Below are 13,691 nucleotides of genomic sequence, written 5' to 3' on the forward strand. Positions count from 1 at the left end.
AAGCTGATAAGAAACTTCAGCAAAGTCTCAGGATACAAAATCAATGTGCAAAAATCACAAGCATTCTTATACAATAATAACAGACTAACAGAGAGCCAAATGGTGAGTGAATTCCCATTCACAATTGCTTCAAAGAGAATAAAATACCTAGGAATCCAACTTACAAGGGATGTGAAGGACCTCTTCAAGGAGAACTACAAATCACTGCTGAATGAAATAAAAGAGGACACAAACAAATGGAAGAACATTCCATGCTCATGGATAGGAAGAATCAGTGTCGTGAAAATGGCCATATTGCCCAAGGTAATTTATAGATTCAATGTCATCCCCATTTAGCTACCAATGACTTTCTTCACAGAATTCGAAAAAACTACTTTAAAGTTCATATGGAATCAAAAAAGAGCCCGCATTGCCAAGACAATCCTGAGCCAAAAAGAACAAAGCTGGAGGCATCACGGTACCTGACTTCAAACTATACTACAAGGCTACAGTAACCAAAACAGCATGGTACTGGTACCAAAACAGAGATATAGACAAATGGTACAGAACAGAGCCCTCAGAAATAATACCACACATCTACAACCCTCTGATCTTTGACCAACCTGACAAAAACAAGAAATGGGGAAAGGATTCCCTATTTAATAAATGGTGCTGGGAAAACTGGCTAGCCATATATAGAAAGCTGAAACTGGATCCCTTCCTTACACCTTACACAAAAATCAATTCAAGATGGATTAGAGACTTAAATGTTAGACCTAAAACCATAAAAACCCTAGAAGAAAACCTAGGCAATACCATTCAGGACATAGGCATGGGCAAGGACTTCATGTCTAAAACACCAAAAGCAATGGCCACAAAAGCCAAAATTGACAAATGGGATCTAATTAAACTAAAGAGCTTCTGCACAGCAAAAAAAAACACACAAAAAACTACCATCAGAGTGAACAGGCAACCTACAGAATGGGAGAACATTTTTGCAATCTACTCATCTGACAAAGGACTAACATCCAGAACCTACAGAGAACTCAGATAAATTTATAAGAGAAAAACAAACACCCCATCAAAAAGTGGGCGAGGATATGAACAGACACTTCTCAAAAGAAGACATTTATGCAGCCAACAGACACATGAAAAAATGCTCAGTATCACTGGCCATCAGAGAAATGCAAATCAAAACCACAAGGAGATACCATCTCACACCAGCTAGAATGGCGATCATTAAAAAGTCAGGGAACAATAGAGGATATGGAGAAACAGGAACACTTTTACACTGTTGGTGGGATTTTTGTGGAAGACAGTGTGGCAATTCCTCAAGGATCTAGAACTAGAAATACCATTTGACCCAGCCATCCCATTACTGGGTATATACCCAAAGGATTATAAATCATGTTGCTATAAAGACACATGTGCACGTATGTTTATTGTGGCACTATTCATAATAGCAAAGACTTGGAACCAACCCAAATGTCCATCAGTGACAGACTGGATTAAGAAAATGTGGCAAATATACACCATGGAATACTATGCAGCCATATAAAAGGATGAGTTCATGTCCTTTGTAGGGACATAGATGCCGCTGGAAACCATCATTCTCAGGAAACTATTGCAAGAACAGAAAACCAAACACCGCATGTTCTCACTCATAGGTGGGAATTGAACAATGAGAACACTTGGACACAGGAAGGGGAACATTACACACCAGGGCCTGTTGTGGGGTTGGGGTGGGGGTAGGGCTAGCATTAGGAGATATACCTAATGTAAATGACGAGTTAATGGGTGCAGCACACCAATATGGCACATGTATATGTATGTAACAAACCTATACATTGTGCACATGTACCCTAGAACATAAAGTATAATGAAATAATAATAATAATAATAAAACTTACCCCTTGAAATTTATACTTTCTTATCCACATTCCAGTATCTGGAATATGATGCTGTTTGACAAATAATCATGTGCTGTTTGGAAGAGGTTTTCTTGGCAGTTGCAACTTATGGAAATAATTATTTACCTGCTAAAAGTGTTAAGGTTAAAAAGGAAGTATCTTCTAAGAAACCCAAGAAGCATTAAAGATTCATAAACAAGTTATATTTAGCAGCATTTAGAGAAAAGAACACAAAACCAAAAAGCAAGCCCCTACCAAAAAAGAGAAAACCAGAAAATTTTACCTATATTTTATAATTCCAAACACAAGGGGCAAAAAATCCTCTATAAATGGAAGTTCTTTAGGTGGTTCTAGGCATCTGCTTCAGTTTTTAACTCTCTTCACAGTTTACATTTATAGAAATATAAATATTATTTCTTAAAATTCACATTTAATACAAACTTTCAAAGGTATTTAAATGTAGGATAGCAGCAGCAATGAGAAGGCTTTTAAATCTAAGAACCTACAGGGCATGACAAGAGCAATTCCTAAATCCAGATAATGATTTTACCATTGCTATGTATAAGCTGCCATTTGTAGCAAGTTTTACATAGGACATTATTGAACATTTTGGGGAGTGGGGGAAAAATAAGAATCTGCTTTATCATCTTTGATTGCAGACATGGGTTCATGACATGTCACAAAGCTACTTTCTCTGAGAGCAGTTAGTATCTCCAAACCAGGCTAGAATTTCTAAGGGTAGTCTTGCCTTTTGGTGGATTAAGTAATTTTTTGATGATACTTCCATGTTTGGAGGTACATGGGGCCATTAAGATGAGCACCAAGGAGAAAATGGAGAGGTGGCAAAGCTCTAGCAATACTCTCCTGCTCAAAATGCTTTTGACACCTGAGAAAGAAGTAGGTGGTTTTGAGCCGGTAAAAGGCATACACATACATAATAGTAAAACATTATAATTTAATGTTTTCTATGTGAATTCACAATTGAAATATTGTATTCTATGATACGATTAATCTGTGCAAAATTCTTTGAGGTAGAGCCTTATTTAAATTCTTCATTTGAATACATATACTTTACATAAATATGATCCTCTCAGAGTTGTAAACAAAGTTTAGAAATATGGTAAAATCTCTAGAATGATCAGAGGTAATTTAGAGGCAAAGTGGCCTGTTCAGTAACTGACATTCCAACAGAAGGTCATAGCTGCTTCTGTTGATTCATGGAATGGGGTTAGCCTGTGGATAGACATTTGTACTAATATACACTGATTACATTCATACTACAGAATCATATGTTAGATACCAGAAGATAATCTTAATCTTTCGTCCTCTGCATATACTCCTATTTAGGTAGTTAGCATGCCACTGCATTTACTCTTGATGACATTTGTCTTCCCAACTAGATTTTAAATATCCTTGGAGGCAGAATCATGAGATATTAAAAATCTATAAATATGTTGGCTCTTCAGAGCTAATAAATGATAAAATGTACCCAGTAAGAAACCAAGCAGTATTTACAGCCAGCTATTAAGAATCTTTTCAAACACTAATTGCATATACTCAGAACTGAATTTGTTGTTTTTTGCTCTAGACCAAGTTTTGGACTTCATTTCCAAAGTTCGAATTTTCTGTGTCACTAGTAATGTCCTTGAGGATGACAGCATGAATTTTCTCTGCAAGAGTACAAAGATCGGCTGTTTTTAGACCTTTAATCAATGTGTCACATGCATCTTTCTTTCCATGAAGTTGATACCAATTACGAAGCAGTTGAACTTTTTGTTCTGCTGTGTCTTGGACATTGTCATTCTTGATCTCATCTATTTTGGCTTCACTGACACCATTCTTTCGAACAAAGTCTCTAACTTGACTTAGTGTCATGCCTCCAGCGATAGTGGTGATATATTTACTCAAGTCAACATCTGAAAAATAGAAAATAGTCTAAAAATTTGTTTTTCTAAATGAAATTCCCATTACTGAAAACCATGTTTATTTCTCTTTTTATAGTACTTCAGAATATAGCTAAGTCCTAAAGATCTGTGAAGAGCTGACTGCGGGAATACAGAAACAAGGCAATCTTGAGTTCTAACTCCAAATCCTGCCATGTACCCGGTAATTTGTTAAATAACCTGGGCACAATATATAACATTTCTGTGTCTTCTTTTCTCATTTATAAAATAAGAGGATTGGAAAAGATCATCTATAACATCTCTCATGGATCCAATGATCAGTGATCCACAAATCTAAAAGTATAAGCAAAGAGTTTATGATCATCTTATCCCTAAATCACAGATCAAAGAACAACTGAATGGAATCATGTATGTTGTTACAGAGTTGGGTACACCGATAATACCTGAGTCTACAGTGCACTTTAACCTCTAGATCCGTTTAGGCAGGCGTTCTGTAATACATCTAGCTGATTATGTAGGAGAAGTTTCTTAAGCCTCAGACTATTGTGTCCTATTGTTACTTGATTATTTTATCTATGAGTATTCATTATAAATTTAAACAAATTGCCTGATAAATGCTTTATGCTGAGCAGGTAAAACTGTATGAGAAATAACAAGATCCCACAATACGTCACTGAAAGTAGCAACATTATTTTACTCTGAAATTGGCCTATTACTCTAACGGAAGCCATCTCTATGAAATAAAACAATAAAAGCCTTACCAGATAAATTTATTGCTGTTTCCTAGAAAGCAAAAAATGGAAGCAGAGAAAGATAAATAAAAATATATCTTTAGCATATTCTAAATGTAAACTTCTAATTTTTCCTTAATTCAGAAAGAAGTACAATCAGTTGCTTGATGTATAAAATTAGGAAGCTAGATTAAGTGATTAAGAAGCATACTTTTACCATTCAATTTTTATTCTGAAAGGTTCCAGCCTTGCCAGAAACTGAGCAATATTGTCTCAGTTTTTAAAGGCAAGAAACCTAAAGAATTCATAAAATAGGTTGAGGTTATTTTTCATGTAGACTTATTAAACGATAAATATAACCACTCTAAAATTTTCTTCCCTGTAACTATTCTTATTTTTAATACCAGAAAATGGCTCAAATTGAAATTTTTTTTACCATATTAATTTAAAGAATCCTAACTCCCACTGAGCCCTGGTCCCAAATAAAATAATTCCATCAAGCGCACCTGGTTTCTTTTCTCGGCGTATTTCTTGCTATCTGAAATGTATTGATACCATGTTGGGAAAAGATATGGTGAGACATAAGGTCAACCGGCAGCCAGAGAAAGTTAAGCCAAACTTTAAGAGCAATCTCTTTGCTCAGGCTTGGATACTGAACCCATGCCTGGTAAAGGCTGTTTCTCTGCAGGGATAACATCAACACGGAACATGGAGGTTGGCCATGATTTTTTTTCAGCTCATTTTCAGCACACTCTCAATTCCCTCCTTTGTTGATTCTTACGGTTTTTGTGTAGAAGCTTACTTTTAAATTGGGTACCATATCATAATTCATCTGTGAGGCCCCTTTAACCTATGCACACACAAACACAAGCAATGTTTAAATAAAGAAAGTAACAGGCCAGATGTGATGGCTCACACCTATAATCCCAGCACTTTGGGAGGCTGAGGCAGAAGGATTGCTTGAGGCCAAAAGTTTGAGACCAGCCTGGGCAACAAAGTGAACCCTGTCTCTATAAAAAATTTAAAAAAAAAAAATTAACCTGGCATGGTGGTGCATGCCTGTAGTCCCAGGGTCCCAGCTGAGGCAGGAGGTTCACTTGAGCCCAGGAGTTTGAGGCTGCAGAGAGCCATAATTGCACCACTGCACTCCAGCCTGGGCTATGGAGCAAGACTCCATCTCAAACAAAATGAAGCAAACAAACAAGAAACAAAAAAGTAAAAGGAAGTAACAAAAAGCCAAATCACTAATTGCTCTATTTTTTTTTTTTTTTTAAGGAAAGCTGATACCTATTTCAATACCTACAGGATTTAAGGTTGTAGATTCATGAGGACCTTGGTTTTCCTTTCTGTGCTTTCTGCATGCTTTCTTTATCACCACTGAAAGAACAAAGACATTCTATCAAACTCAGGTCTCAGCCTTGTAGAATGCATGTGAGAACATACTTTCATACTAAGAGAAGTATAAGAAGGGAAAAGGAGAAATTCATTGAAACTTAAAAGTGGCCAAACACCACAGAAGGCAGCTGATTTTGAAACTTTCGTACCACTAAGTCAAGTGTTCTAGTGAAAGGACATATCTTAATTAGTCATCTAATTACCATGAGCTGGCCTAGCATGAAGATGGTTTTTGACTTATATGGCAAGCACCACTCCCTGTCCAGCAAAGATGTGGACGGCAAGACTATGGTAGGACACAGAAGCTGCAGAACAAGCAAGTCAACATCAACTTGCTATGGATGCCCAGAAATTGAAATACACACACAAATAACTCAAGTATACATACTCAGTAGGTGTATGCATTAACGTCAACGTGAGATAGAAGAATCTGTATGTCTCTGAGCACAATTACAGTGTTTAAATATCCCAAATGTATTTTCAGCTAAACAACTGCTAATGGCAAGGCAAACTTTCTTCTTCAACTGAACCGAAGAAACAGAGAATTGTTCTGACAGAGAAGGGAAAATTGGATATTTCTAAGTTACCGAAAGTTGGTGTGACCCTGTAGTTGATGAATGACTTAAAGGGATTTTTCTAGACTAATTATGATTATACCTAATTTTGGCTTTTCTACTGACTCTACTGAGTCACCTTTGTATAACATGTGTTCCCATAGTATTTTAAGTTAATGAGGAGAAATAATTAAAAACAAGCCATTAGGCCAAGGAAGAGGAGGCAGAGAAGTACAAGTTTTTTAACCGTTCCCTGCAATGTGTTTCTTGGGAATGCCTTTGCTTCTTGTGTTCTCTTTTTGCATAGGGAGATCTCAATGAATAGTGAAGAATTACTTCTGATTTTTGGCCAACTCCACTGCTGCAGAGAACTCTTATTCATAGGAAGGATTAGAATATCACTCAATGCCCCAAAACCGTTGCTCAGAAACTAGCTGAGGGATGATTTCATTTGTTCTTATCTATCAGCTCTCAAGGCTGCATTCGGAGGCAAGAAGTTAACAATACATAAATCTACCGAACTGGTAGCTTTTTATAGGTAAGAATAAGGCAAATCTTTGTGAACTACTTCCCAAGTTATTTCAATCTGCAGTTTGAACAAAGCAAGAACTTACCATAAACAATTGGTGGAATTAGGAGAAGAAGAAGACATAACCACAGCAAATGAGATCTGGAATCTGAAGGTTGGAACATTGGACATTTATATGAAAATAAGCAATCTTTAAGATTAAACAAAGGACTCTCAAATAATCAAGAGTGATTGGTTTTTCTTCACATCTTTCCATGGGGATGAGAGAAAGGAGAATATAACCGTCAAAAAATAATTACCTTCCTCTTTGCACTTGGTGTTGCTGGTGAGTGTGCATTCCTCGATGATTCCATGTTTACACCTAGAAAACAAAATACAGGGGAAATTCAAAAGCCTGGAGGAATGATTCCTTGATCATTTTTCAATGGCACGTTATAAATTAGGGGCCATTTTATTCGTCTTTGCATCTCTGGCAAACATATTCCCTCAAATATTTCTAGAGTAGTATCTAAAGCAGGCACAAGTTGATATAATTTGGATGGCTGGATGAAAAATATCATAAGGAATGACTCTGTTTTAAGATTTCAAGAGTTAAAGGAAGATAGGAAGATAGTGACACACAAGAGAGATGAAGTAGACACAAAAATAAACTTAAACCTGGTAGTAAACTGAACACATAAATCCTACAGCTTAAACTAGCTCTTAAACTGCCAAGAGTAATTCCAAAAAATTCCCATAGCTGAGAAAATGGCCAGGTGATAGCCATGCCCATGATGCGGCTCAGGGAGGGTACTCAGCTGGCCCTTAGAGGCTGCTACTTTTAGCATACGGTGGTGATCAAGAGACTCAAGAGGTTCATATGTGATTTATTTCAGACAGACAGACATTCACAGTCAGGTTGTCTGAGTTCACAGCCTCTGCCCGTTACCTGACTAGGTGAGCTTGGAAAGTCAGACTGTCATGAGCCTATTATGTCATCAATAACATGGAAGTAATATTATCTATTTCAAAAGGTTATGATGAGAAGAAAATTAAATCAAGATTATGAAATATTTGGAACTACTATTATTGTTATTATTTTACTAAGTCAGTTGCTTCCCAAGTGCCTACCTAGCCTGTCATCATAGGGGCATTCTCAGACACTTGGGGCCAGGGGAGAGCCTGGGACAACTGTACATAAAATTTTCCTAGCAAATAAAACATAAAGCATCATGCCCTTAATTCTTAAGCCTATTAGCTTCCCAAGATGAATTACAAGTCAGGTTCTCTAATTTTGGGTCAAAACCAACTTCTTTAACCTGAAAGACAAGGCCCTTCATGATTCAGCCCTGACCCCTTCTTAGTCTTTCCTACACTCCAGCCATGTACTCTGTTTTCCTGCGCTTCCTTTGTCTCTTTGCAGCTGCTGTTCCCCTGCCTATAATGTGCATTCCTTCCGTGTGCACCTGTTAATGCTCTTTCTTTTCTTTCTTCAAGACTCAAGCCATGAGACACATTTATGTCTTCACCTCCATCTCCTCAGGCAGAGCTGAAAAGTTTTCCTGTATAATTTGTAACACCTGGAACATAAGTCTCTTCTGATGCTATTCTCATGCTGCCGAAATACAATAGCCATTGCTTTTCTTGACTACAATAATAGTAGTTCCAAATATTTCATAATCTTCTGGACTGACAGCTTGATACCAGGCATGTGTCTGGCTCACATCTTTAGCTTAAGTGGCCAGCAAAGTGTCACCTACACAGGAAGTGTTCACTAATGTTTAAATAAGCAAACGGTCATCTAGTTGCTTGGTGGCAAAGCAAGACTAGAACCCTAATTCTTAACTCTCAGTCAGTGTTACTTCCCTAGGAAAATGATAACTCTCATGTTATAGCTAGTGGTTTAATCAGAAAAAGACTACAACTTACTTGGTGCAAGGGTCACAGTGTTCACATACAGCAGAGTTACAAAAAAAGTTTGGTTTACATCTGCACTTGGTATTCTGGGTCCGGGTGCAGTTTATTTCCACTTCTAAGCCTAGAAAATCAGTTTGGAAACTATTAGTTATAGTGGCTAATTAAAAGTGGACTATGAAAATGGTGGGCAGGAGCTGCATGCATTTTTGAGATCCACTGCTTATATCAACAGTCACAGCATGACACCAGTAATACAGTTGGTGTTTAAACACAGAACAGGAAACCCCAGGTTGAAATGGCCAGCAATCATTTAGCAGACAAACCAAGACAAACCTCGCCATTGCTTAGATGTCTCCCCTGTTCCTCTAGTCTCTAGCCTTAACACTCAATGGGTGACTTGGGGACTGGCAGCATCAGCATCACCTGGGAGCTTGTAAAAATGTAGAATGTTAGGCTCTACCCTAGATTTACTCAATCAAGCCAATACCAAGGCCCTCACTCAGAGACTCTGATGTAATTGCCTTGAGGTGGTACCTAAACATGAAACATTTTTAGTAGCTCCCAAAGCAATTCTAATGCACTGCCAGGGATGAGAAACACTGCTTTATAGGCTGAATAGGGAGGGGAAAAGCTTTATGTCCAGGGGTTTCTCCATGTCAAACAAAACTAGAAATACTTGTGTTATATTTTAATATGGGCCCTTAGAATACACTGGGATATCCATGAAAATTCAGGTCCCCAGCTGGAATTATCAGAACAACTAAATCTCCAAAGAAATGGGGAGCATTCCTACCCAACTGTTGGATTTCTGTGTCCTTGTAACTGCAGGCTTCTGAGCTTTTTCTGGTCATGAACAAGCACTATTATACAAGCATAAGTCAAGGCCAGAAACAAAATAATTTCTGAGATTTTGATTTGAGCTGATGAACCCTGTTCCTAGGGTTCATATTTAGTCATTCTCCTATATCTGGAAGAATTGCCTAGACTTACTCATAAAGGTCTAGACCAGTAATTAGCTCGGTACCTGGTCCTGCGGTACCCTAGTTACCTGTCCTTCCCTTTCCTGTGTGTCAACACAGCACCACAGTAGGCCCCAATTTCAAATTGTCTTATAAATGGTTCTACATGGAATTCCAAGATTGATCTCTTTCAATTGCTTTTTAAGACTCTTACCATGTCCTTCATCACACAATCTACATCTTCTGCATTTGGAAGAAAAATGGCCTTTGTCTGTGTACTCCTTCCCTTCTTGGCAGGGCACGCAGTCTGGTTCATCCTCATTGACTGTGCAGTCCCTAGCTTTCCTTTCGCCTGCCCAAGGGAAAAAGGAGCAAGTGTATGAACAGGACATGGGCAGGTAACAGGGTGGGAAGTATGCAGGGATGATAGACAATAAAACTCTTCTAAAACACAAGGGGAGCGGGGTAGGCTAATGATATATAAATACAATGGGGAAAAAGATTATTGTAAAAGTCATGTCAAGAGCCAGGAAGTCTCCCAAGACAAAAGCTAAAAGAGTGACGGAAGCCCATAGAAATAGGATGATTAGCAACAGGAGCATACAAAATAAAGGAAGGTTAGAATGACAAAGTGCACTGCACGAAATGCCTTTGCCAACAACCAACTTCCTTGGAGAAAGGGGAGAGGTTGGTGGGTATATATTCAGAGTGGGGACAGCTGTTACTGGACACTGAGATTATCAAACTGACTCACATTGCTCTGACTTTTCATTTTACTTTCCAAAGTCCACAAACCCTGATAAGAAATAGTGTAATAAGGAAAAGAACATTTGAAGTTTTAAAGGCTTTGGTCAAATCTTGAAGAGCTATAAAATCTTTAACAGTGTTGTTTTCGCCAAGCCTAAATTTCATCCTGCGTATGACGGAGATAGCAATATTTATCTTGCATTGCTGTCAGAACTGCACTCGGCCTGCCTAGTGAGCATGACAGTTCTCTTTGTTCTCCCCTTTTTATTACTTTTTCATCAAAAGACAGGGTACATACTGATGAGTTTTGACAAGCATTAACATATTTATACCAAAATTTATTATCTATCAGGCTTGTTATCTTAAAACAAACAATTTTAAATAATATACACATTTGCATTAATTTACTTTAAAAATAAAGTGAGTCACTGTATTGCTATTAGTAAGCATCATGTAATGTGTTCTCTTAAAAAATTCATTTCTCGGCCGGGCGCGGTGGCTCAAGCCTGTAATCCCAGCACTTTGGGAGGCCGAGACGGGCGGATCACGAGGTCAGGAGATCAAGACCATTCTGGCTAACACGGTGAAACCCCGTCTCTACTAAAAATACAAGAAAAATTAGCCGGGCGAGGTGGCGGGCGCCTGTAGTCCCAGCTACTCGGGAGGCTGAGGCAGGAGAATGGCGTGAACCCGGGGGGGGTGGAGCTTGCAGTGAGCCGAGATCGCGCCACTGCACTCCAGCCTGGGGCACAGAGCAAGACTTCGTCTCAAAAAAAAAAAAAAAAAAAAAAAAATTCATTTATCTGATAGGTGTTTATTAAATGCCTATTGAGTGCTAGGAACTTTTTAGAAGTTTAATATTATGCAGGAAATAAGATAAAGCCTTCATCACCAAAGACTTCACCTTCTCAGGATGGAGGTAGACAATACACAAATAAATATATTGATATCAAGTGCTAAAAAATGCTAGAAAAAGAAAGCTAGATGAAGGTAAGGGAATACAGAATGAAGAAGAAAGTGACAGAAAATACCAAGAGAAGTGTCTGAGAAAAACATTACTAGTGACTCTAATTGTTAATGGTATAACTAGTTTAAAAAAAATAAGCAGTTTAATCTGCTCTGCTCACCTATACAGCAAAATTAATTCCTGCTGTGTTTCCTAGGAACATGAATTCCTTAATAACTTCATATATTCCTTTTTATTCTTTTTGATAAAACAAAATATTTACTACATGAGCAAATTATGACATGTAAATATATATGCTATTTTAGTAAATAAAGACAATAGTCTGTCAATAGAAAAAAGACAAACTGGAGATTCCCAGAACAAAATTCAAAAATAGTGCATAGGGCTATATAACATTGTAGCAATATTTAAAGAAAACACAGCCCAAGTCCAAGTATAATTTTATTTTTTGCTAATGGTATTATACTGGTCTCTGAATGAATTGGTCTCTTTAATAAATTATCTTGCAGAATGTGCCTAGCACAACATCCTTGGTATAATGGAGAGACAATAAACCACAGGTTCTTTGGTTCTGCCAAAGTATGAAAACAAAATTTATTAAAATAAGAAAATAAGTAGTTGTTTCATTGAAAATCAGATTTTAAAATACTTTTTTAAGTATAATGGTACATATGCTTATTACAGAAATGTTGGAAAAGGCAGGAAAGTATAATAAGAACTTATGTATCAGGTCGGGCACAGTGGCTCATGCCTGTAATCCCAACAGGTTGGGAGGCCAAGGCAGGCAGATCAAATGAGGTCAGGAGTTTGAGACCAGACTGACCAACATGGCAAAAACCCGTCTCTACTAAAAATACAAAAAATTAGCCTGGCGTCGTGGTGTGCTCCTGTAGTCCCAGTTACTTGGGAGGCTGAGGCTGCAGAATTGCTTGAACCCAGAAGGCAGAGGTTGTAGTGAGCCGAGATCATGTCACTGCACTTCAGCCTGGACTACAAAGTGAGACTCCATCTCAAAAAAACAAACAAACAAAAGACTATATATCAACAACTTTGAGATACTGCCTGTTATTTTGTTGCATTCCTATGCATATAAATACATACATACATGTATATGCATGAGCATACACATAACAGGTGTGTGTGTATATATATGTATAAAGTGTATATATGAAATATGTAGGCAGTATACCACAGAATCCTTCTATTGAATATGATGATGTGGGGAAGACTTCTTTGATCATTTAATCAAAAATGTCAATTTACATAGGAAACAATTTAAAAATACTGTAAATATTTTATTTTAATTTATAAAATATAACTTTTTAATCATTTGACAATTTTGTGATATAGAAGTTATTAGAATCTCAGTTTCTTTCTTACTTAAGTCACATCCATAACGCATCACTTATAATTTCCTGTTTGTCTGTTTTTCTCTTCCTTTCTTTGTTTCTTTTATTCTCCTCCCTCCCTCCCTCCCTCCCTTCCTTTTTGATGAAATGAAAACACAGACATACCAATAATCTGTATGAATGGCTTTAGAGATTTTTGTGATTTTTTCTTACCACTTAACTTTTATTTTTCTCTCACAAAATTCATCAACAACATTTCAGCATCTCATCTTTACTAAATTCTCCAAAGCACTGAACCTAATTTTCATAGAGATAAAATCTGTCTTTTCTCTGTATTTGTATTTCATTAATTTATACAATATTCAATCAAATTACATATGAATATCACAACACCAATGAGCGTAAACAGATTTGGAAGCAACTTAAATATTGATAAGCCTAAAATTCAAAAAGAGGGAATTGAAGTGGGAAGAGTATTTAACATGGTTGGATGCCATCCAGGATATTTTATAGAGGAATCAGGGAGAATCAGTGAATCCAGCCAGATCAGTTGGAAATCACTTAAGAAGATTTATATAATTGAGGATTATGTTAGAAATGTATCAGAAAATATGACTTTGTTTGATACATACTATTTCAGTCTTTAAATATTCCAAAATTTACCTAAGGAATCCCACATCATATTGATAATGAAATATCATGCGTACAATATTTTCCTTTATTTTTGATTACTTTCTCAAGGTATTTTCTTAAAATTTAATTGCTATCTTA

General features: G+C 37.0%; 1 protein-coding gene across 13 annotated transcripts in view; it reads right to left on the minus strand.

Annotated features, from left to right (window-relative positions):
* Positions 1–2,070: 2,070 nt before the first annotated feature.
* STAMBPL1 (STAM binding protein like 1) overlaps positions 2,071–13,691 on the minus strand; it is a 145,475-nt gene continuing 133,854 nt past the window's right edge. For 11 of the 13 annotated variants that reach the window (XM_031652195.1, XM_021943463.2, XM_031652193.1 and 8 more), the window contains 7 exons: positions 10,072–10,209; positions 8,911–9,019; positions 7,302–7,363; positions 7,088–7,150; positions 5,828–5,901; positions 4,555–4,576; positions 2,071–3,805 (listed from right to left, as the gene is read on the minus strand). In XM_031652195.1, coding sequence (XP_031508055.1) covers positions 3,474–3,805; positions 4,555–4,576; positions 5,828–5,901; positions 7,088–7,150; positions 7,302–7,363; positions 8,911–9,019; positions 10,072–10,209 — 800 coding nt within the window. In that variant the 3' untranslated portion in view covers positions 2,071–3,473. The remainder of the gene's footprint in view (positions 3,806–4,554; positions 4,577–5,827; positions 5,902–7,087; positions 7,151–7,301; positions 7,364–8,910; positions 9,020–10,071; positions 10,210–13,691) is intronic. The other 2 variants (XM_031652194.1, XM_031652204.1) reach the window with 1 other exon arrangement.

Source organism: Papio anubis, chromosome 11 (genome assembly GCF_008728515.1).
Source record: "Papio anubis isolate 15944 chromosome 11, Panubis1.0, whole genome shotgun sequence".
Classification (NCBI taxonomy): Eukaryota; Metazoa; Chordata; class Mammalia; order Primates; family Cercopithecidae; genus Papio; species Papio anubis.